General features: G+C 39.4%; 1 protein-coding gene across 3 annotated transcripts in view; it reads right to left on the bottom strand.

The window, feature by feature from the left end:
- Nucleotides 1–24,902, bottom strand: part of F8 (coagulation factor VIII) — a 129,485-nt gene that overhangs the window by 88,683 nt on the left and 15,900 nt on the right. For 2 of the 3 annotated variants that reach the window (XM_017650949.3, XM_017650950.3), the window contains exons 2-7: nucleotides 21,865–21,986; nucleotides 19,622–19,744; nucleotides 14,525–14,737; nucleotides 9,675–9,743; nucleotides 8,699–8,815; nucleotides 5,960–6,181 (exon numbers count right to left, since the gene is read on the bottom strand). In XM_017650949.3, coding sequence (XP_017506438.3) covers nucleotides 5,960–6,181; nucleotides 8,699–8,815; nucleotides 9,675–9,743; nucleotides 14,525–14,737; nucleotides 19,622–19,744; nucleotides 21,865–21,986 — 866 coding nt within the window. The remainder of the gene's footprint in view (nucleotides 1–5,959; nucleotides 6,182–8,698; nucleotides 8,816–9,674; nucleotides 9,744–14,524; nucleotides 14,738–19,621; nucleotides 19,745–21,864; nucleotides 21,987–24,902) is intronic. The other variant, XM_037025054.2, reaches the window with a different exon arrangement.

The raw sequence follows: 24,902 nt of genomic DNA, 5'->3' as shown, positions 1-24,902 counted from the left end.
CATTCTTAGGGTAAATTCCTAGAAGTGGAATTCCTGGGTCAAATGGTAAGTCTATTTTGAGCATTTTGAGGAACCTCCATACTGCTTTCCACAATGGTTGAACTAATTTACATTCCCACCAGCAGTGTAGGAAGGTTCCCCTTTCTCCACATCCTTGCCAGCATTTCTTGTTCAGTCTTTTCTATGTTGGCCATCCTTACTGGTGTGAGGTGATACCTCATTGTGGTTTTAATTTGCATTTCTCGGATAATTAGCGATGTGGAGCATCTTTTCATGTGTCTGTTGGCCATCTGAATTTCTTCTTTGGAGAACTGTCTGTTCAGCTCCTCTGCCCATTTTTTAATTGGATTATTTGCTTTTTGTTTGTTGAGGTGTGTGAGCTCTTTATATATTTTGGATGTTAACCCTTTAACAGATCTTTCATTTATGAATATATTCTCCCATACTGTAGGGTACATTTTTGTCTTATTGATGGTGTCCTTTGTTGTACAGAAGCTTTTCAGCTTGATATAGTCCCACTTTTTCATTTTTGCTTTTGTTTCCCTTGCCTGGGGAGATATGTTCATGAAGAAGTCGCTCATGTTTATGTCCATGAGATTTTTGCCTAAGTTTTTTTCTAAGAGTTTTATGGTTTCATGACTTACATTCAAGTCTTTGATCCATTTCGAATTTACTTTTGTGGATGGGGTTAGACAGTGATCAGGTTTCATTCTCTTACATGTAGCTGTCCAGTTTTGCCAGCACCATCTGTTGAAGAGACTGTCATTTCCCCATTGTATGTCCATGGCTCCTTTATCATATATTAATTGACCATATATGTTTGGGTTAATGTCTGGAGTCTCTATTCTGTTCCAGTGGTCTGTGGCTCTGTTCTTGTGCCAGTACCAACTGTCTTGATTACTGTGGCTTTGTAGTAGAGCTTGAAGTCAGGGAGCAAGCTCCCCCCTACTTTAGTCTTCCTTCTCAGGATTGCTTTGGCTATTCGGGGTCTTTGGTGTTTCCATATGAATTTTTGAACTATTTGTTCAAATTCGTTGAAGAATGCTGTTGGTAATTTGGATGGGGATTGCATTAAATCTGTAGGTTGCTGTAGGCAGGATGTCCATTTTCACTATATTAATTCTTCCTAGCCAAGAGCATGGGATGAGTTTCCATTTGTTAGTGTCCTCTTTAATTTCTCTTAAGAGTGTCTTGTAGTTTTCAGGGTATAGGTCTTTCACTTCCTTGGTTAGGTTTATTCCTAGGTATTTCATTCTTTTTGATGCAATTGTGAATGCAATTCTTTTCCTGATTTCTCTGTTAGTTCATTGTTAGTGTATAGGAAAGCCACCGATTTCTGTATGTTAATTTTGTATCCTGCAACTTTGCTGTATTCTGATATCAGTTCTAGTAGTTTTGGAGTGGAGTCTTTAGGGTTTTTTATGTACAATATCATGTCTTCTGCAAATTGTGACAGTTTAACTTCTTCTTTACCAATTTGGATTCCTTGTATTTCTTTGTTTTGTCTGATTGCCGTGGCTAGGACCTCCAGTACTATGTTGAATAACAGTGGGGAGAGTGGGCATCCCTGTCTTGTTCCCGATCTCAGAGGAAAAGCTTTCAGCTTCTCACTGTTCAGTATGATGCTGGCTTTGGGCTTATCATATATGGCCTTTATTATGTTGAGGTACTTGCCCTCTATACCCATTTTGTTCAGAGTTTTTATCATGAATGGATGTTGTATTTTCTTGAATGCTTTTTCAGCAACTATGGAGATGATCATGTGGTTTTTCTCCTTCATTTTGTGGATGTGGTGGATGATGTTGATGGATTTTCAAATGTTGTACCATCCTTTCATCCCTGGGATAAATCCCACTTGATCAATGTATTTTTGAATTCAGTTTGCTAACATTTTATTGAGTATTTTTGCATCTATGTTCATCAGGGATATTTGTCTGTAATTTTCTTTTTTGGTGAGGTCTTTGCCTAGTTTTGGTATTAGGGTGATGTTGGCTTCAAAAAATGAGTTTGGGAGTATTCCCTCCTCTTCTATTTTTTGGAAAACTTTAAGGAGAATGGGTATTATATCTTCTCTGTATGTCTGATAAAACTCTGCGGTAAATCCGTCTGGTCCGGGGGTTTTGTTCTTGGGTAGTTTTTTGATTACCACTTCAATTTCTTTGCTTGTAATTGGTGTTTTTAACTTTTGTGTTTCTTCCTTGGTCAGTCTTGGAAGGTTGTATTTTTCTAGGAAGTTGTCCATTTCTTCTAGGTTTTCCAGCTTGTTAGCATATAGGTTTTCATAGTATTCTCTAATAATTATTTGTATTTCTGTGAGGTCCATCGTGATGTTTCTGATTCTGTTGATGTGTGTTGATTCTCTTTTTCTCTTAATAAGTTTGGCTAGAGGCTTATCTCTTTTGTTTATTTTCTAAAAGAACCAGCTCTTGGTTTCATTGATTTTTTTCTATTGTTTTATTCTTCTCAATTTTATTTATTTCTTCTCTGATCTTTATTATGTCCCTCCCTCTGCTGACTTTAGGCCTCATTTGTTCTTCTTTTTCCAATTTCGATAATTGTGACATTAGACTATTCATTTGGGTTTGTTCTTCCTTCTTTAAATATGCCTGGATTGCTATATACTTTCCTCTTAAGACTGCTTTTGCTGCGTCCCACAGAAGTTGGGGCTTTGTGTTGTTGTTGTCATTTGTTTCCATATATTCCTTGATCTCTATTTTAATTTGGTCATTGATCCATTGTTTATTTAGTAGGAGCATGTTGTTAAGCCTCCATGTGTTTGTGGGCCTTTTTGCTTTCTTTGTACAATTTAGTTCTAGTTTTATACCTTTGTGGTCTGAAAAGTTGGTTAGTAGAATTTCAATCTTTTGGAATTTACTGAGGCTCTTTTTGTGGCCTAGTATGTGGTCTATTTTGGAGAATGTTCCATGTGCACTTGAGAAGAATATGTATCCTATTGCTTTTGGATGTAGAGTTCTATAGATGTCTGTTAGGTCCATCTGTTCTAGTGTGTTGTTCATTGCCTCTGTGTCCTTACTTATTTTCTGTCTGGTGCATCCGTCCTTTGGAGTGAATGGTGTGTTGAAGTCTCCTAAAATGAATGCATTGCATTCTCTTTCCTCCTTTAATTCTGTTAGTATTTGTTTCACATATGCTGGTGCTCCTGTGTTGGGTGCATATATATTTAGAATGGTTATATCCTCTTGTTGGACTGAGCCCTTTATCATTATGTAATGTCCTTCTTTATCTCTTGTGACTTCCTTTGTTTTCAAGTCTATTTTGTCTGATTCTAGTACTGCAACACCTGCTTTTTTCTCCCTGTTGTTTGCATGAAATATCTTTTTCCATCCCTTAACTTTTAGTTTGTGCATGTCTTTGGGTTTGAGATAAGTTTCCTGTAAGCACCATATAGATGGGTCTTGTTTTTTTGTCCATACAGTGACTCTATGTCTTTTGATTGGTGCATTCAGTCCATTTAGATTTAGGGCTTATATATTTTTTGCCATTGCAGGCTTTAGATTCATGGTTACCAAAGATTCAAGGTTAATTTCCTTACTATCTAAGAGTCTAACTTTATTCACTTAATATGCTGTTACAAACACAATCTAAAGGTTCTTTTCTGTTTCTTCTCCTTTTTCTTCCTCCTCCATTCTTTATATATTAGGTATCATAGTCTGTACTTTATGTCTATCCCTTGATTGACTTTGGGGATAGTTAATTTAATTTTGCATTTGCTTAGTAATTAGCTGTTCTACTTTCTTTACTGTGGTTTTATTACCTCTGGTGACAGCTATCCAACCCTAGGAACACTTCCATCTATAGCAGTCCCTCCAAAATAGACTGTAGAGATGGTTTGTGGGAGGTAAATTCTCTCAGCTTTTGCTTATCTGGAAATTGTTTAATCCCTCCTTCAAATTTAAATGATAATCTTGCCAGATAAAGTAATCTTGGTTCCAGCCCCTTCTGCTTTATGGCATTAAATACATCATGCCACTCCCTTCTGGCATGTAAGGTTTCTGCTGAGAAATCTGATGTTAGCCTGATGGGCTTTCCATTCTGTGTGATCTTATTTATGTCTCTGGCTGCTTTTAATGACAGTCTATCCTTACCCTTGATCTTTCCCATTTTAATTACTATGTGTCTTGGTGTTGTCTTCCTTGGGTCCCTTGTGTTGGGAGATCTGTGGATCTCCATGGCCTTAGAGACTATCTCCTTCCCCAGATTGGGGAAGTTTTCAGCAACTACCTCCTCAAAGATACTTTCTATCCATTTATCTCTCTTCTTCTTCTGGTATCCCTATAATGCAAATATTTTCCGTTTGGATTGGTCACACAGTTCTCTCAATAGTCTTTCATTCTTGGAGATCCTTTTTTCTCTCTGTGCCTCAGGTTCTTTGTATTCCTCTTCTCTAGTTTCTATTTCATTTATTGTCTCCTCCACTGTATCCAACTTGCTTTTAATACCCTCCAACTTGCTCTTCAATAATTGGATCTCTGACCTGAATTCAGTCCTGAGGTCTTGGATGTCTTTCCATAGCTCCATTAGCTTGTTTATGATTTTTATTTTGAAGTCCCTTTCAGGAAGAGTCACGAGGTCCATATCATTTAAATCTTTCTCAGGAGTTGTATTAATAATTTTACTCTGGACAAGGTTCCTTTGGCATTTCATGTTTGTATATGGCGCCCTCTAGTGTCCAGAAGCTCTATTCTGGATCTGCTCAGCCCCTGAAGCAATGTCAGGGGTTGCAGGGGAGCGGTATTGGTGCCTGGGGGGAGGAAACAGCTGTTCCCTGCTTCCTGGCTTCTGTGCCTGTCCCCACTGCCTGAGCCAGTGGACCAAGCACACATGTATAAGTTTTTGTCCCAGAGCAGCCAGATATGGATCTCTACTTTCCACAAGCGGCTGGAATCCCAGTCTCCCCAGAAACTCCACCTGTCCCAGCTTTCCAACCCTGTAATCAGAAGAGTATGATGAAATCACCATGAAATGTAGGTGTGTGCTCCCAGCGCAGATGTCCAGAGCTAGGTATTCAGCAGTCCCAAGTCTTCCACTCCCTCCCTGCTCCGTTTCTCTTCCTCCCACCAGTGAGCTGGGCTGGGGGTAGGGCTCGGGTCCCGCAGAGCCACAGCTTTGGTATGTTACCCCATTTGGTGAGGTCTGTGCTTTTCTCCAGGTGTATGCAGTCTGGTGCCGGCCTCTTTCCTGTTGCTCTCTCAGGATTAGTTGTACCAACTACATTTTCTAATTGTATTCAGTTTTAGGAGGAAGCCTCTGTCTCTCCTCTCATGCCACCATCTTTAATTCTATCCCCCAAATTTTTCATAAAACATCTCTTCAGATATAACCTGCAATCCTACTTAATGGAATCAGGCTCATTCATCACTAACCCAACTCCCCACCCTCTATCACAGGTATTTAACTAAAAATTCACCAGTACTAGTAATACTCAAGGTAAAATCTTCACTCTGTAAACTGGCAACTAGGGAATCTCAGTTAAGATTTAAATAACATAATCCTAAAATGGACAGTGGATGGTGAATTCTATTAAAAAAAAGAGCTGGATATTTATAATACTCATTTTAAAGATCTACAGATATTGTGGAGTAGAAGAACAAAGCAAAAACGGAAGGAACAAAACAGCAGCAGATTCACAGAACCCAAGAATGGACTCACAGTTACCAAAGGGAAAGGGACTGGGGAGGATGAGTGGGAAGGGAGGGAGAAGGGGGAAAATGGGGCATTACGATTAGCACACATAATGTAGTGGGGGGCGGGCACATGGGGAAGGCATACATATAGAGAAGACAAGTAGTGATTCTGTAGCATCTTAATACACTGATGGACAGTGACTGTAATGGGATATGTGGGAGGGACTTGATGATGGGGGGAGTCTAGTAACCATAATGTTCAAGTAATTGTACATTAATGATATCAAAATTAAAAATTAAAAAAAAGATATTACCATGTTGATGGGAAGAGATGTGACAAAACAGTAGAAACTGGCCAATGTCCATCAGGAGTGTCTGAGCAGTAAGGAAAGTTATTGGTGATATCTCCAAGGAGGCCTGGCGATGGTTCCTGACAAGAAATGTGTGACCTTCGAGGAAAATTGAGTGCACTTCAGGAGTGGTGCCCATTCCAATCACATGCCAATAGACTGACTTCTTGTGACATCCAATCAGACCTGTAAAGTAGGAATAAGAGCTATAGTCAAGAAGTCAAGAATTTGGAGTGGAAAACACTTTCTAGGGTAGGATGGGCAAACTGACCTCATGCATTTTATTATCTTGACTTGGAAGCAGACTTTGCAAGGATGCTGGGTACTGTCAAACCAGCAAGAGCTCTTGCAAAGGCCACCAATGACTATCATGCTGCTAAACCCAATGGATATTTTTGAGTCATCTGCACCTGTTGACCATTCATTCCTTCTTGAAATTCTCCCCTCCCTTGGCCTCTGTGCCAATATCTCTCTGGGTTTTACTCCTCTATTGCTTAGGCTGTTCCTTCTTCTGTCTCCTTTCCTGACTCCTCCTTGTCTACCCATGCACAAAATGATAGCGCACTTCAGGGCTCAGCTGCCTTGTTAATAATTATTTTCCCCCTGAAAACTTTTGTCCATTCTCATGGTGATAATGATCATCCATGCTGAATACTCTCCTGTTTCAGACCTCTCCCAGAATTCGAGACTTATATGGTTGATCACCCTCTCACTATCTTCCCCTGGATATCTCATAAAACCCACATGTCCAAAGCCAAGTTTGCAATCTTCATCACTTCATCTTCTTCCAGAGTTCCTTGTTCAGTGCATGGCACCATCCTGCGTTCAGTGATGCAAGCCAGAGTTATACTTGTCAGTACTGTCACTTCTCACATCCAGTCTACACCCAGTACGGCAATATAAGCACTAACACCAGTATTTACTGAGCACTTGTTTTATGTCAAGCACTGTCCAGAGTATTATACATGTTTCAACTCATTCACTTCTCACAATAACCCTATGAATGTAGAAACTATTGTTATCAGGAGAGGAAACTGATGCCCAGTAAGATTAACTAATGTACTGGACTTTGAACCTGAGCAGCCATATGATTAGATCTCACTGTTAACTGCTAGGGCATACCTGTCTCCTATTTTGGCTCCTGAAGCTTTCAAATATATTTATTATTCACCATTATTACTACACTCACTATCTTAATCCAGGGTACTAGTATCTCTCCAGTTTCATTCCGTACCACCTCTGTGGGCTAAATTACACTGTTTCCAGAATCTCTCACCTGGCCTTAGCCCAGTTACAGATACCGCTGCAGGTTCTTGCAGGTTCCGTGGCGAGGGGTGGGGAGAGGCTGCTCTCGCTTCCCCGCCACTGTGTAACAGACCGTCTGGCGCCTGTCAGTCGCAGGGGACCCGCGGGCGCGGGGGGTTGTGGGGGGGTGGCGGGCAGTGTGCGCGGTGACTGCGGGGGACTCAGAGGGTCGAGCGATAAAAGGCCAGGAACCCGCTTCCCCGGAGAGCTACAACCTCATTTCCCTATTCCTAATCTTGTTTCAAAGTTCAGTTCAAGTAGCACTTCCTCAGGAAAGCCTTCTCAGATTCCCCAGTCTAGATCAGGTTCCTTCATTATATGCTCATATAAATTATATAATTTTCCATCATACTAATTCTTGCTTTGTAATTTTGTAGTTATTATTATGATTATTTGATCAGTACCCATCTCCTTATGCTATAAGCCATGTGAGAACACGGACTTCCATGTTTTGAAGGGTAATTTCCTTTCTCCTAAAATCATATATATCAATCATACAATTATTGGGAAATACAGAAAAGAGTTAAGAAGAAAATAGCTTTTCTCATCCTTCATTATCTTCTTGGGTTTCTGAATTTCCCAACTTTTTCTTGGTTTACTCTCTAATTTTACTGACTGTAGCACTTATTCAGTGCCTTCTAAGGGCTACCATTTCTGAAAATACCTTTATTCTTCTCCCAAAGGTGATTCATAGTTTGGTTATGAATTCTAGGTTTAAAATAACTTTAACTTTTAGAACTTTTAAGGTATTCCTCAATTACATTGCCCGTTTAATTCTCATGCCTTTGTATATGCCCTCTTTCTCCCAGGGGAAGTTTAAATATCCTCTCTGAAATTTGACAGTCATAATTATGTGTGCAGACCTTTTTTATTTATCCTGCTGGGAAATTTTAATATGAACACTCAAATGTCTTCATTCTTAACAGACACTTTCTTCTATCATTTCTTTGATTTTAAAAATCTCAATCTCTTTTCATTTTACTTTCTGGGAGATTTTCTCTGTTCTCCCTATCTCCTTCTTCAGTTTGTATTTTGACAATCATATTCCTAGTTTTTGTGAGCATATTCTTGGTTTGATTGTTTCTTTTACATAGAATCCTATTATCACTTCATCAGTGCAGTATCTTCTTGAATCCTTACAAAAATACAAATTGGACCATTTGGCAAGTTCTTTTCTGTTCTAAGCATTATCTCTTTTTCTTCTGAACTTATTATTTGTTTATCTTGGCAGATCCCTTTCATGTTTCAGGTTTTCCTTAGATAACTTTAAGACTCCCAGAGGCCAGAATTCAGCGGTCTTCCCTCTAGGGTGCACAGCTGCCTTTGAGGAGAACTAGAGAAGAGAGCTGGTGGTGAGTGCAGAACACCTTGAGGATTCTTGAGTAGGCCTATACATACCTGGCAGAGACCTATTTATGTAGCCGTTGACTGTATGCATTTCAGAGCTGGCCCAAGCAGACGCAGGATCCATAGCCTGTGTGAGGGAGCCATTTGTTTCTGAGTGCCAACTTTTCCCTGATGAGAGAGAGGAAGCAAATACAGGGCCAGCTCAGTATCTGTCTCATGACTGACCCTCCCTTTTTTCCCTCCCTCGGAAGACATTTCTTGCTCAAACTGATTTAATCTCCCTATATTTGTCCATGACAGTAGGTGGTAACTAGGAGAATGGAGAATATTGGTTAATGTGCACCATGAGCATCTCATTCTACTTTTTGGCTGACTGATTTAAAAGGAATCAGATGAAAATCCCCCTAGAAAGGGACTGTCGGGCCCTGTCCCTGTCCTGTAGTAATGAAAGCTTCCCAACCTCCTCCGTGAAATTAATGAGAGCAAAAGCCCTGTAAAGTTTATTACACATCAGCTTTTTGGCGTTGCCCCTCTGGGTGAACAACTGGCAGCACCCAACCCTTGGGGAATGCTCATAGGTTCATTTATCTGATCAGCCACTCATTTTCACCCATCCAAACATATTTCCTCAACACTACTAATGACAGAAAAGACAATACCATGTCTGCCTTCAAGTTGCTTACAATTTACCTTGAATAGACAAAGGAACTGACAATTATAATAAAGAGAGACAGTGATGTAACAGAGGTGAGAATAGGGCATTATGGGAGCAGAGAGGAGAAGGGAAAGGGATATAAGTTCAAAGAAGATAAATATTAAATGAGCAGGTAAGGAGGAAGCTCGAGGTACTGTGGAAATATAAAGACATCTAACACAGACTGGAAGGAGGAGAAGCAGTGATGTAGTTTATGATCCTTCTATAACCACTTCCTCCGGACAATAGCAGCCCTCACTCTCAACTACCAGATTAAATTAATATTATTTCATTTCTTTCAGAAGCCCCAAATTCACATTTCACCTCACTAACCTTCATCAAAAACAGCAAAAAGGAGTACAAATTCATGGAGGGTCCGTGTCCCTTCTTTGGACAGACTCCCTGAAAAAGAAGTGACAGCATTTGTCTTCTATTAAAAATCCTATCATAACATACTGACACTAGGAGGGCACATTACTTCATCAACCACTTGAGAGTAAACACAACTGGACTCCTTTGTCTCTTGCCCTGTGGCTGACTTGACCATAACATTGTTTCTTTTTCATGCCAGGTCTCCTATACCAGTGTCCCTAAAACTATGTGGGCTACAAGACTTCTTTTTATTAAGGTATTATTGATAAACACTCTTATGAAGCTTTCACATGAAAAACAATGTGGTTACTACATTCACCCTTATTATCAAGTCCCCCCGATAGTCTAATGCAGTCACTGTCCATCAGTGCCACAAGACGCACTGATTCACAATTTGCCTTCTCTGTGCTACACAGTTTTCCCCGTGATCCACCACACCATGTGTACTAAACATATTACCCCTCAATCCCCTTCTCCCTCCCTCCCCACTGCCCTCCCACACCCCTTCCCTTTGGTAACCCCTAGTCCCTTCTTGGAGTCTCTGAGTCTGCTGCTCTTTTCTTCCTTTACTTTTGCTTTGTCATCACACTCTCCAAATGAAGGAATCATTTGGCACTTGTCTTTCTCCGCCTGGCTTATTTCACTGAGCATAATGTCCTCCAGCTCCATCCATGTTGTTGCAAATGGTAGGATTTGTTTCTTTCTTATGGCTGAATAATATTCCATTGTGTATATGTACCACATCTTCTTTATCCATTCATCTACTGATGGACACTTAGCTTGCTTCCATTTCTTGGCTATTGTGAATAGTGCTGCGATAAACATAGGGGTGCATGTCTCTTCTTGAATTTGGGATCCTGTATTCTTAGGGTAAATTCCTAGGAGTGGAATTCGTGGTTCAAATGGTATTTCTATTTTTAGTTTTTTGAGGAACCTCCATACTGCTTTCCACAATAGTTGAACTAATTTACATTCCCACCAGCAGTGTAGGAGGGTTCCCCTTTCTCTGCAGCCTCACCAGCATTTGTTGTTCTCAGTCTTTTCGATGCTGGCCATCCTAACTGGTGTGAGGTGATATCTCATCGTGGTTTTAATTTGCATTTCCCTGATGATTAGTGACGTGGAGCATCTTTTCATGTGTCTGTTGGCCATCTGAATTTCTTCTTTGGTGAGGTGTTCAGATCCTCTGCCCATTTTTTTTTTTTTTTTTTTTTTTACGCCTCCGGCCCCGGGCAGAGCAAGGAGCCACTTCCTCTGCCCATTTTTTAATTGGCTTATTTGCTTTTTGTTTGTTGAGGTGTGCAAGCTCTTTTTATAATTTGGATATCAACCCCTTATTGTATCTGTCCTTTATGAATATATTCTCCCATACTGTAGGATGTCTTTGTGTTCTGCTGATGGTGACCTTTGCTGTACAGAAGCTTTTTAGTTTGATATAGTCCCACTTGTTCATTTTTGCTTTTGTTTCCCTTGCTCAAGGAGATGTGTTCAGGAAGAAGTTGCTCATGTTTATATTCAGGAGATTTTGTTCTCTTCTAAGAGTTTTATGGTTTCATGACTTACATTCAGGTCTTTGGTCCATTTTGAGTTTACTTTTGTGTATGGGGTTAGACAATAATCCAGTTTCATTGTCTTATATGTAGCTGTCCAGTTTTGCCAACACCAGATGTTGAACAGGCTGTCATTTCCCCATTGTATGTCCATGGCTGCTTTGTTGTATATTAATTGACCACATATGGTTGGGTTTATATCTGGGTTCTCTAGTCTGTTCCATTGGTCTATGGGTCTGTTCTTGTGCCAGTAACAAATTGTCTTGATTAGTGTGACTTTGTAGTAGAGCTTGAAGTTGGGAAGTGAGATCCCCCCAGATTTATTCTTCCTTCTCAGGATTCCTTTGGCTCTTTGGGGTCTTTTGTGGTTCTGTATGAATTTCAGAAGTATTTGCTGTAATTCATTGAAAAATGCTGTTGATATTTTGATAGGGATTGCATTGAATCTGTACATTGCTTTAGGCAGAATGGTCATTTTGACAATATTAATTCTTCCTATTCATGAGCACAGGATGTGTTCCCATTTATTGGTATCTTCTTTAATTTCTCTCATGAGTGTCTTGTAGTTTTCAGAGTATAGGTCTTTCACTTCCTTGGTTAAGTTTATTTCTAGGTATTTTATTCTTTTTGATGCAGTTGTGAATGGAATTGTTTTCCTGACTTCTCTTTCTGCTAGATCATCATTAATGTATAGGAATGCAACAGATTTCTGTGTATTAATTTTTTATCCTGAAACTTTGCTGAATTCAGATATTAGTTCCAGTAGTTTTTCAGTGGAGTCTTTAGGGTTTTTTATGTACAATATCATACAATATCATGTCACCTGCAAATAGTGACAGCTTGACTTCTTCCTTACCAATCTGTATGCCTTGTATTTCTTTGTGTTGTCCAATTGCCATGGCTAGGACCTCCAGTACTATGTTGAATAACAATGGGGAGAGTGGGCATCCCTGTCTTGTTCCCAATCTTAGGTGAAAAGCTTTCAGCTTCTCACTGTTAAGTATGATGTTGGCTATGGGTTTTTCATATGTGGCCTTTATTATGTTGAGGTACTTGCCCTCTATACCCATTTTGTTGAGAGTTTTTATCATGAATGGATGTTGAATTTTGTCAAATGCTTTTTCAGCTTCTATGGAGATGATCATGTGGTTTTTGTTCCTCTTCTTCTTGATGTGGTGGATGATGTTGATGGATTTTCGAATGTTGTCCCATCCTTGCATCCCTGGAATAAATCCTACTTGATCAAAGTGGATGATCTTTTTGATGTATTTTTAAATTCAGTTTGCTAATATTTTGTTGAGTATTTTTGCATTTATGTTCATTAGGGATATTGGTCTGTAATTTTCTTTTTTGTGTGTGTGGTGTCTTTGCCTGGTTTTGGTATTAGAGTGATGCTGGCCTCATAGAATGAGTTTGGGAGTATTCCCTCCTCTTCTACTCTTTGGAAAACTTTAAGGAGAATGGGTATTAGGTCTTCACTAAATGTTTGATAAAGTTCAGCAGTGAAACCATCTGGTCCAGGGACTTTTTTCTTAGGTAGTTTTCCGATTACCTATTCAATTTCTTTGCTGGTAATTGGTCTATTCAGACTTTCTGTTTCCTCCTGGGTCAGCCTTGGAAGGTTGTATTTTTCTAGAAAGTTGTCCATTTCTTCTAGGTTATCCAGTTTGTTAGCATACAATTTTTCATAGTATTCTCTAATAATTCTTTGTATTTCTGTGGTGTCTGTAGTGATTTTTACTTTCTCATTTTTGATTCTGTTTGTGTGTGTAGACTCTTTTTTTCTTGATAAGTCTGACTGAGGATTTATTTATTTTGTTTATTTTCTTGAAGAACCAGCTCCTTCCTGCTTTCATTGGTTCTTTCTATTGTTTTATTCTTCTCAGTTTTATTTATTTCTACTCTAATCTTTATTCTGTCCCTCCTTGTACTGACTTTGAGCCTCATTTGTGCTTTTTTTTCTCTTTTTATTAATTGTGAGTTTAGACAGTTCATATGGGATTGATCTTCTTTCCTGAGATAGGCCTATATTGCAATATACTTCCCTCTTAACACAGCCTTCGCTGGTCCCACAGATTTTGCAGTGTTGACTTATTGTTGTAATTTGTCTCCATGTATTGCTTGGTCTCTGTTTTCATTTTGTCATAGATCCATTGATTATTTAGGTGCATATTGTTAAGACTCCATGCATTTGTGGGCTTTTTCATTTTCCTTGCATAATTTATTTTTAGTTTCATACCTTTGTGGTCTGAGAAGCTGGTTGGTATAATTTCAGTCTTTTTTAATTTACTGATTCTTTTTTTGTGGCCTAGTATGTGATCTATTCTGGAAAATGTTCCATGTGCACTTGAGAAGAATGTGTATCCTGCTACTTTTGGGTGGAATGTTCTACAGATGTCTGTTAGGTCCATCTGTTCTAATGTGTTGTTCAGTGCCTCTGTCTCCTTACTTATTTTCTGCCTGGTTGATCTCTCCTTGGGAGTGAGTGGAGTGTTGATGTCTCCTAAAATGAATGCATTGCATTCTATTTCCCCGTTCAATTCTGTTAGTATTTGTTTCATATATGTAGGTGCTCCTGTGTTGGGTGCATAGATATTTATAATGGTTACATGCTATTGTTGGACTGACCCCTTTATTATTATGTAACGTCCTTCTTTGTCTCTTGTGACTTTCTTTGTTTTCAAGTGTATTTTGTCTGGTGCAAGCACTGCAACAACTGCTTTTTTTTCCCTATTAGTTGCATGAAATATCTTTTTCCATCCCTTCACTTTTAGTTTGTGTGTTTCTTTGGGTTTAACGTGAGTCTCTTGTAGGCAGCATATAGACGAATCTTGTTTTTTTATCCATTCATTGACTGTGTGTCTTTTGATTGGTTCATTCAGACCATTTACATTTAGGGTGATTATCAATAGGCATGTACTTATTTCCATTGCAGCCTTTAGATCTGTGGTTACCAAAGGTTCAAGGGTAACTTCCTTACTATCTAAGAGTCTAACTTAACTTACTTACTATTCTGTTAGAAACACAATCTAAAGGTTCTTTTTTTTTCTCCTCCTTTTTCTTCCTCCTCCATTCTTTATATATTAAGTCTCATATTCTGTACTCTTTGTGTATCCTTTGACTGACTTTGGGGGTGGTCGATTTAATTTGCATTTGTTTAGTTATTAAGTGTTCTACTTTCTCTACTGTGGTTTTATCTTCTCTGGTGACAGCTATTTAGGCTTAGGAACACTTCCATCTATAGCTGTCCCTCCAAAATACCTTCTCTACAAACCAGAAGAGCTCCAATGAGGCCTGAATTCAGGTCTTTCACCAGATCCACATGAGAAAGATATGAGTAGGTTAGACATGGTGGGTCAGAGGCCATTGGACCATTCTCTTTCATGACCTGCCAGACATATGTATGACTTTCACCAGGAATGACTTCATCATCTTCCTTCTCCATTTGGCTCGTCTGATCATCATATGTAGCACCTAAGGCAAGAAGGAAGAAAACTGTCCTTTTTATGTCCATTGTCCACTCAAGGAAACACAGCAAATTTATTGTCACTGGTAAGTTGTACATAAGGAAAAAGCATTCTGCAATTTAATTTGGGGAGAAGCTTCATAAATTCCAGAGGAGCTCTGGACCACTAATGCAAATATGAGTGGATGAGTGGTTCTCACTTCCAAATGAGTAGGTAGCCCCGACTATAAAGTCAGCCTCTCTGGAGATAGGGGCACCTCTCCAGTAGGCACTAGGGACTATTGGATTTTTGTTGACTCAGTACACTCCCTTAGAATATTGTGCATATGAAGCACCATAAGCAGGAAGCAGACAGACTCCTTGAACTGTCGAATGACTCTACTATGTTGTTTCTTATGTAATAAAAGATGAAAATTACACAAAACACATTCTGCTTAGAATATTTTCAGTTGGCTGATGTTCAGGCTCAGATTAAGACTCTGATGGAGGTGGATACCTTCCAAAGATAATATACAATAACAGATATATAAACTTTAAGGGCTGTACACAATGCTCTTTCCCAGGCATCACCTACTTCAGCTTTGGGTTGTAGTCCCCCTTGCTGTCTCTCAGATCTCTTTCAAAGTTCTGCAGTTCATGGACAACCACATCTCATTCTACCCAAAGCCTCAGTTCACAGACCTACTTACAGCTAGATTCATGTTCTCGGAACCCCACTTGTCCAGAAAAAAAATAAAAAACATTTCTCTAGCATTAAATTGGGCTTCCATTTTCAGCTCAAGACAAAACTTGAAATTTCTTGGGCCTGCTTTTCACTCCTTTTCTGGCTACTTTGACAGACACTTCATGTGAACTAGCTATCTTTTCTCATATCATATGCTTTCAGACTCTACCAGGCAAAGCAAATCACAAGGCCAAGCTCAACATTAATATGGTATGGAAATGTATTCCTCCCATTCCTGGGGTACAGATGACTATTTACTGAACAGTAATATAATTTACCACAGTTGGCTTGGGAGATAGACATGTCAGGCTTGCATTTAATCAAAGCAGATCAATGATTGCCTGAGATGGGGAGTGGGAATGGGGCTTGAATTGCAAAGAGAGAACTTCTTGAAGTGACAGAAGTGTTTTAAAGCTGGATTGTGTTGACTACTGCATATCTGCCTAAGTTCATTAAGAGTTGTCAAACTATTTTTTAAGTATAGTTGACATACATTATTTTATTAGTTTTAGGTCTGCAACACAGTGATTCAACATTTGCATGCATCATGGAGTGATCACTGTGATAACTGTAGTGGCCAGCTGCCACGAGTAAAGTTGTTACAATATTATTGACTTTATTCCCTCAGTTGTATATTACATCCACATGACTTTTTTATTTTATACTAGAAGTTAGTATCTTTTAATCCAATTCACCCATTTTAGCCCATCTCCCTACCCCATCCTCTAGTAATCACCAATCTGTTCTCTGTGTCTATGAGTCTGTTTCTGTTTTGTTTTGTTTGTTCATTTATTTTGTTCTTTAGATTCCATATATAAGTGAAATCATATGGCATTTGTCTTTCTCTGTCTGACTTATTGCACTTAGCATAATACCCTCTAGGTCCATCCACGTTGTTGCAAATGGCAAAATTTCATTCTTTTTAGTGACTCAGTAATATCACATTGTGTATATGTACCACATTTTCTTTATTCATTCACCTATCAGTGGACACTTAGGTGGTTTCCATGTCTTGGCTATTGTAAATTATGCTGCAATGAACACAGGGGTGCATATATCTTTTCAAATTAGTGTTTTCATTTTCTTCAGGTAGATACCAAGAAGTGGAATTGCTGGATCATGTATGATAGTTCTATTTTTAATTTTTTGGGGTAACCTTCTTACCTCTTTCCACACTGGGTGGGCCAATTTACATTCCTCCCAACAGTGTAGGAGGGCTCCCTTTTCTCCCCATCCTTGCCCATCCTTGTTATTTCTTGTCTGTTAGATAGTGGCCATTCTAACTGGTGTGACATAATAGCTCATTGTGGTTTTGATTTTGCATTTCCTTTATGATTAGTGACATGGAGCATCTTTTCATGTGCCTGCTGGTCATCTAGATGTCTTCTTTGGTGAAATGCGTACTCAAGTCCTCTGCCCATTTTTAAATTGGATGTTTTTTTGATATTGAGTTGTGTGAGTTTTGTATATATTTTGGGTATTAACTCCTTATTGGATATATCACTTGAAAATATATTCTCCCATTCAGTAGGTAGCTTTTTCATTTTGTTGATGGTGTCCTTTGCTGTGCAGAAGCTTTTTAATTTGATGTAGTCCCACCTGTTTATTTTTGCCTTTGTTGCCCTTGCCATCAAACTAGTTTAACTGAATGAATTGTGTGGTATGTAAGTTATACCTCAATAAAGCTGTTTAAAAATGCTATTGGAGGAAGAAGTACAGATGGCCAACAGGCACATGAAAAGATGTTCTACATCACTAATTATCAGGGAAATGGAAATCAAAACTACAATGAGATATCACCTCACATCAGTCAGAATGGCCACTATCCAAAAGACAAGAAATAACAAGTGTTGGTTGAGGGTGTGGGGAGAAGGGAGCCTCCTACAGTGCTGGTGGGAATGTAAATTAGTCTATCCAGTGTGGAAAGCAGCATAGAGATTCCTCAAAAAACTAAAAATAGAAATAGTATACAACCCAGTAATCCCACTTCTAGGAATTTACCCAAAGAAAACAAAATCCCTGATTCAAAAAGGTATATGCACCCCTATGTTTACTGCCTCATTATTTACAATAGCAAAGTTATGGAAGCAGCCAAAGTGTCCATTAATAGATGAATGGCTAAAGAAGAGGTGGTACATAAACACAATGGAATATTATTCGTCATAAAAAAGAAAGAAATCCTGCCATTTGCAGCAATATGGATAGACTTAGAGGGTATTATGCTCATGAAATAAACTAGGCAGAGAAAGAAAATACCATATGATTTCACTTAATTGTGGAATCTAAAAACAAAACAGAATGAATAAAACATTAGTAGACTCACAGACACTGAGAAGTGTCTGATGATTACCATGGGGGAGGTGCTGGGGTGGGTGGGCAGGGAGTGTGAGGGGGATAAAGAGGCACAAAAAGTCTCAATCACAGTATAAGTTGGTTGCAAGGATAGTCACACAGCATGGAGAATATAGTCAATGATTCTGAAGCATCTTCTTATGTTGACAGATAGTAACCACACTAATGGGGGTGAGGATTTAATGATATGGGTAACTATTGAACCCCTGTGTTGTATACTTGAAACCAATATAAGATTGCATATCAACTATCCTTCAATTTAAAAAAGCTATGGGGAAACCATACACAAAAATCAATTTGAGATGGATCACAGACCTAAAGATGAAAGGTAAAATAATACAATTTCTAGAGGAAAGCATAGAAGAAAGTCTTTATGACTTTGGGGTAGGCAAGTGTCTTATATAGGACACAAAGGTCTAACAGGTCTAACCACAAAAGGAAAAAAAAAGTGGTAAATTTTCGGGCTTCATTAACAGTTGAACTTTCATGCTTTACTAACTTTAAGAAGTTAATACTCTTAAGCCACATATTGGAAGAAGACATGCAAAGAATTATATGTCTGTCAAAGGATTTGTATTCAGAATATATAAAGTACCTCTACAGATCAATTAAAAAAAGGTAACTCATTTTTTTCAACAGGAGAAACAAACACTTGATCAGATACTTTACAAAAGGGTATCAGAAAGGCCAACAAACATATGAAGTAATACTCAACATCCTCACAAATTTAACTGACACCCTGGGGCCCCAGGCTCCTGTAAGAAGGCCAGGAGCTTGTAGATCACAACACATAAATACGCAGGCACGTGATGGGCCCATAAATCACATGGGCATTAGGCCATTGCCTCACTATGCTGTTCCTGGGCAGAACCACTGTGGATGCACATGTAAGAGATTAGATAGTCTAACTTTTTTCAGACCTCACCAGGCTTAGAAAAGAGTCATCTCTATGCTCAGCCCATAGCTGCAGAATTCTGGGAGTCCTGTCCTCTCTTAAATGTCATAGATTAGTTCTGGAAGCTCTCAAGTGGATAAGCCTCATGGAAATGGCCTGCCAGGCTCTAGCCAGAACATGGAATGACTTTTCCCCTCTATTACCTGCCCTCTCCTGCCACTTCTCCCAACCTAAGTCTGCCCTGGCTTCATGAGTGCAACCCAGAAAATTAAGGCTTTCTGATTTCATAATGAGAAATCAGTCAACACGTAAGCACACTTAGGCTATGTAACACAGCGCATGTGTTCTAATAATATATAAATGATTTGCTTGAATCTTCTTGATCTATGTATGCCACAGTCTATGTGGACAATATCACAGTCCATTGTAGCACACCCTTCACACCTTCCCTGCATTGTGAAGGTTAAGGAGAAGCTAGCTATAGTGGGGACTGTGGATAAGCAAGTTGTTTGATTTAACGAGGTCAGCTGGTACTTCTGGTACTTGGCTCTCATCACATTTAGAAACTGGGGAGAGGTGAGGGAGAGGAAATACCTGAAAAGTCAGAGTCAAAGGAAGGAGAAAACTTATGTTTCACCTCCATACCATGAGCCTTGACCCTCCCTAGGATGTCTTCTGGGCCTAGGAAGGCAGATCAAGAGGGCTTTTTAGGATCCATGACCTAGTTCCCCAAAGGAGAGCAGGGGGTGGAATTAATCTTCAGGGCTTAGACTAAAATGACAATGTTTTTGACTTCATGAAATGGGCCTAGGTTTGAATCTTGACTCCACCATTCACTTGCTGACCTTGTACAAGGTGACCTTGTACTCAGTACTCTTTTATCCCTAGGATAACAAGACAGTAGGAGGGCATTTGACTTACCTTCAGAAGCTTTCCAGTAAGATACACCAACAGCATGAATACTGACAGGATGAGAAGCCATGTTCTTAAGTGTAATGACCACTGTGTCATGAACCTCAGCCTGGATGGTAGGACCCAGCAGACCTGCAAGAATGAAATGGACCCCCAAAGGTCATTTGGAGTGTGGCACTCCACAAAACCTGTTAGTATGAAAGTGATGGTCAGAGTCACAGTGGAGAAACATGCCCCTGTAATTATCAATAAAAGATAGTAGTTAAATGATTAAATGCATAAACTGCTATCACCAGCTCAGCCTTGTGGTTGATCTGAGGACAAATTTCTGGCCATTCATTCAAGGCATTCATTCATTCAACTAAGAATTGAGTTCCAAGTATATTCTAGGAACTATTCTAGGTACTGGAGGTGTAGATGTGAACAAGACAGATTATGGAGGCTGCACTGTAGGGACATTAAGCACATGAAGACATAAACATGAACATTTCAGGTTGTTATTTATATGCTGGAAAGTGATGAGGCGGGAGGTAGAGGATACTTTTTAAATACAGTAGCAGGAAGAGCCTCTTTGAGGAGATGGCATTTGAGCAGATATCTGACTAATGAAAGAGAAGCAAGATTTTGCAAAGATCTAGTGCAAAAACACTCAAAGGAGGTGAAACAAATGCAAAAGTCCGGAGACAGGAACAAGCTTGGTGTAGCTGAGTAACGTGTGGTTGAAGCAAAGTGACTGAGCAGGGGAGTAACAGAAGATAAGGCTATAGCAGGGAATGTAACATAGGACTTCATAGGTGACAAGAGTTTGGATTAATTGAAACTTAAAAGAAGTAAGCAGAGTAGGGACTTGTGTTGGAAGAAGAGTCAGCAAGACTTGCTGATGACTCCTGTGATTTGGATTTGTGCAAGTAGGTGGTAGTCAGGCCATGACACAGAAAATTAAGAGGAGAATCAAGACTTTTGGCTTTTAGACATTGTAAGTATAAGATGCCTACAAATGGTTTATTGAATGAAGTGGATTCAATGGGATGAAAACATGAAATAGCTTTATTTTTAGGTACTAATAAGTCCAGTCCATTTTAATAACAAACTTTTGATGTCCCCTGCAATTCAAGGGCCCTTCCCTCCTCCAGCTAAATTCTGAGGTTCAGAAACCTCTTATGGAAAACAGGAGTTTGGTTGGTGGCTTCACTGCTTTCTTACTTTCCTCTCGTAATCCTCCTTTCCTACCTACCTCACTGCCTCTGGACCCTCTAAGACTGGAGCTAGTGGGAAAGGGGGTCTAAAAACAGGCATGATGACAAGATCTTTCTTCGAAGGAGCAGTGGTAATGTGGCTTTGGTACACCCTGGTTGTGGCACCCAATAAGACTATGGCTCTTTCTCGGAGAATGTGTATGAGTTGTTCGAGACTCTCTTCCTCTCAGAATGGGAGCACTCCACTCCACCTCTTTCTGGCCTGAGATATGCCCTCTCCAGCTGTCACTTGTATCTCTCTTCTCAGTTTCTGCTTCTGGCAGCCCAATCACATAGACCTTTTCTGTTGGGGTCTCCTAGTCCTGGCAGGAAGACCTCTCAGGCAGGGTCTTCCTGAGACAAGTCTTGTCCTGGGCCCTTCCTGGCCTCACACCTAGCAGTGGCAATGCAGCTAGCCTCAGCTATAGCCTGCTCTCCTTGTTATGCCATCAGGGCAAGTTCCCCCAAGACTCTGGCTTTGAGAGTTTTTACAGATAAAAACTAGGCACTAGTCAGTGTCTCCCCAGCTCCAGAGGTACTATGCCAAGTCTTCTACGTGGTTCTCCTGAAGTGTCCCTCACTGTAGCTTGACATGAGGGCGATACCCCCTCCCCCCATGGGGAAGGGGACATACAGAACACCAAAAATGCTTTCCAAGGAAATCCTCAAATCTAAATTCATAAGTGACTAGCCTTCTTTTGGATAGGCTGGAGGTACATGATGGGCTAGTGATTTCAGGACCAATTTTGGATCATTACCTGAACAAGTCCTGAATAGGTGGGCTGATATCACTGTTTAGATTTCAGGGATATAATTCTAAGCAATAATTCTAAGGTAAGAAATATCTTATCGTAACATCTTGTTGCATGCTTATTTGACATCTAAGTGTAGGTATCAAGCAAGCAGACTGAACTGAAAATAAACACTTGGGAGTAATTGGCATATAGATAATATTTCAAAGCTGTGAGACTGAACAAGATCACTTTCATAGTGAACAGCCAGTATTGTTTATATTACCCATCCATGGTGGCCTGGGCTTGGCAATGTTGAAAAGGTGATCTGTGAATTCTACAAACACAGTCTTTTTGTACATGACTGAGGTGTTGAATGGAGAAGATCTTGGTGCTCTAGGAGGAAACCTGTGTGAACAAAGGAAAAAGTCATTCATTTGACTTTGAACCCACTTTGAAAAGCACATGGAAGTAATGTTTCTGTCGTACTCTTCTGTACTGTTGACAAGGCAGTTTGGAAGTTGTATATGAATTCCTGCTATAGACTGAATGCTTGTGTGCAGAACTCTCCTGAATGGGATTACTGCCCTTACAAAAAAGACCCCAGAGAGATCTCTCACGTCTTCCACCATGTGAAGTTACAGTGAAAACATGGCCACATATGAGCCAGGAAGACTGGCCTTACCAGACACCAAGTCTGTTGGTACCTTCACCTTTGCTTTCCTAGCCTCCAGAACCATGAGAAATAAATGCCTCTTGTTTGTAAGCCACCTAGTCCATGGTATTTGGTTTACAATCCAAATGGACTATGACAATGCCTAAAATCTATCAATACAAAACACTGTTTTCAAAAGTCATCTATGCATTAGGTGCCAAGTGATAAAATAAATGAAAAGGGAATACTCACATGCCACATCAGCCAAAAAATCCTTTGCCAAAGCAATAACTCCAGCATCCTTCAATTTCATCTGTAAAACGGATTATAACTTTCATCTAAGTAAGTTGTGTTCAAAATTTGTTAGTGTGTAACTAAAATTATACTTCCCATCTTAGGGAGGGAGACCAGTAATATCACAGAGAAAATTACTGAGACCTACTGATGCCAGGAGCTGTAATGTAGAGTCAATCCTTCATTAATGCTTATTTTTGTCTCCAGTCAGATACTTCCAATTATCCATTTATTCATGGATCAGCTACAGAATCCAAACTTTTTAATTAATCATATAAATGTTCCCAAATTTTTATTACTTGTCTCAGTTATTAAAACTTTTTTGGGTGAAGGCTGGTTCCCAACCTTTTCCTCTCTCCCTATCTGAGAAGTTAGGATGTCATGTCCTGGGGTCCAGTCTAGGTTAAGGAATTAAAAGGACCCGGGTGAATCTTGGTGAAGAAAGCCTCAGGTGAATTAGTAGAAACTACAAAGTGATTGGAGGTGACTATTTCCACTCATTGGTTTTCATGTGCTGATCATTTTGTACCACATGTAGCAGTTCTGTAGTTTTCTATGTGCTACAGAGATCCTCTCTTCCCGACTTATTCTTCAGGATATCTAACTCTAAATCTCTCCCCAGATTCGACCAACTGGTATTGTTTCAACAAGCCAAGAGGGTGTAGGCACAAGGCATGGGTATTTGGAGAATGAAGATTCATGTGGAGGAAGAAGTCTTCACGTGTAGATCCTGGTCTCCAAACTCCGATCAGTCAAAAAACAAATTGAGCGCTCATACCCCAAAAGATGTATGTTCATTCACTTATAAACCATATGCTACATGCCACTGTGCCGTCACAAAACACATTAGAAATAAATATGGAAAGGAGAGGATTTTAAAGATATGTAATTAGATGTGAAGTGGGTGTTATTTCTTACGTCTTGTTGGCCTCAGGGTCTTTTGAAAAGCAGGTGTGAGAGATGAAGGACAGCACAAATAAATGATGGACATCCTTGGTGTGCAGGATCCCTGAAGAAAGAACTCCGAGCATCAGCCAGGAAGATACATAGTCCCTTGTTACAAACGATGACAATGGGGATAAAGTGGGGAAAAGGGGAGGGAGCTTCTGACTGTGGGCATCAGTGTGCTGGGAGTGAAAGCCACGCCGTGCGTGGGCTCACCAGGATGTGACATCCGTAACGAGGTGGTCGGCATTTATTGTTTACTTATTTCTGTTTCAATCCTATGCTAAATAACACAAACATCAGTATTCCCTTCAGGAGCATCAACACCACACACGCATTGATTCTTATCCGAAATTTTGCCTTTTCTTATAAAGTGTTTAGCTGGAATGCTGAGCTACAGACGGAAAATACAATCTGAAAATTGGAAAATCAGTAATCTACAGGGATTTAAATTTTTTTCAAGTTTTTTTATTGTGGTATATGCACAAAACATGAAATTACTACCTCATATATTTTAAGTGTGCAATTCAGTGGTACTAAGTATACTGACATTGCTGTATAACCATCACCATCATCCATCTCCATAACTCTTATCTTGCAAAACTGAAACTCCATATACAGTAAACAATATCTCTCCATTCCCCACTCCCACCAGCCCCTGAAATCACTATTCTATTTTTTGTCTCTATGATTCTGACTACTCTAAGTATCTCATATAAGTGGAATCATACAATATTTGTCTTTTTGTGACAGGCTTATTTCACTGAGCATATGTCATCCATTTTGTAGCCTATGTCAGAATTCTTTTCCTTTTTAAGGCTGAATGTTACTCCACTGTATGTGTGTGTGTGTGTGTGTATACACACGTTTTGTTTATCTGTTCATCCATCGATGGACACTGTTGCTTCCATGTTTTAGCTATTGAGAATAATGCTGCTATGTACATTGGTGTACAAATAATCTCTTCAAGACCCTGGTCTCAATTATTTTGAGTGTATATTCAGAAATGGAATTCATGGTAATCAAAAAAATTTTTTGAGGAACCACCATACTGTTTTCCACAGTGGCTACATCATTTTACATTCCCACCAACAGTGCACAAGGCTTCCAATTTCTCCACATACTCACCAGCACATATTTTCTGTTGTTGTTTTTTGAATATTAGTCATCTTAATGGGTGACAGGTGGTATTTTTTGTAGTTTTGGTTTGCATTTCTCTAATGATTAGTGATGCTGAGCATCTTTTCATGTGCTTATTGGCTATTTGTATATCTTCTTTGAAGAAATGTCTATTCATGTCCTTTATATTTTGTTGAATCAGGTCGTTTGCTTTCTTATTATTCAGTTTTAAGTGTTCTCTACCTACAGCTTTTCCCCACTATTCAAAAGAGAGTATTCCTATGAAATCTTTTGGAGGCCAAAATGGCATA

The sequence above is a fragment of the Manis javanica genome, chromosome X, assembly GCF_040802235.1.
Source record: "Manis javanica isolate MJ-LG chromosome X, MJ_LKY, whole genome shotgun sequence".
NCBI classification, from domain to species: domain Eukaryota; kingdom Metazoa; phylum Chordata; class Mammalia; order Pholidota; family Manidae; genus Manis; species Manis javanica.
This window is presented reverse-complemented; position numbering and strand designations above follow the sequence as displayed.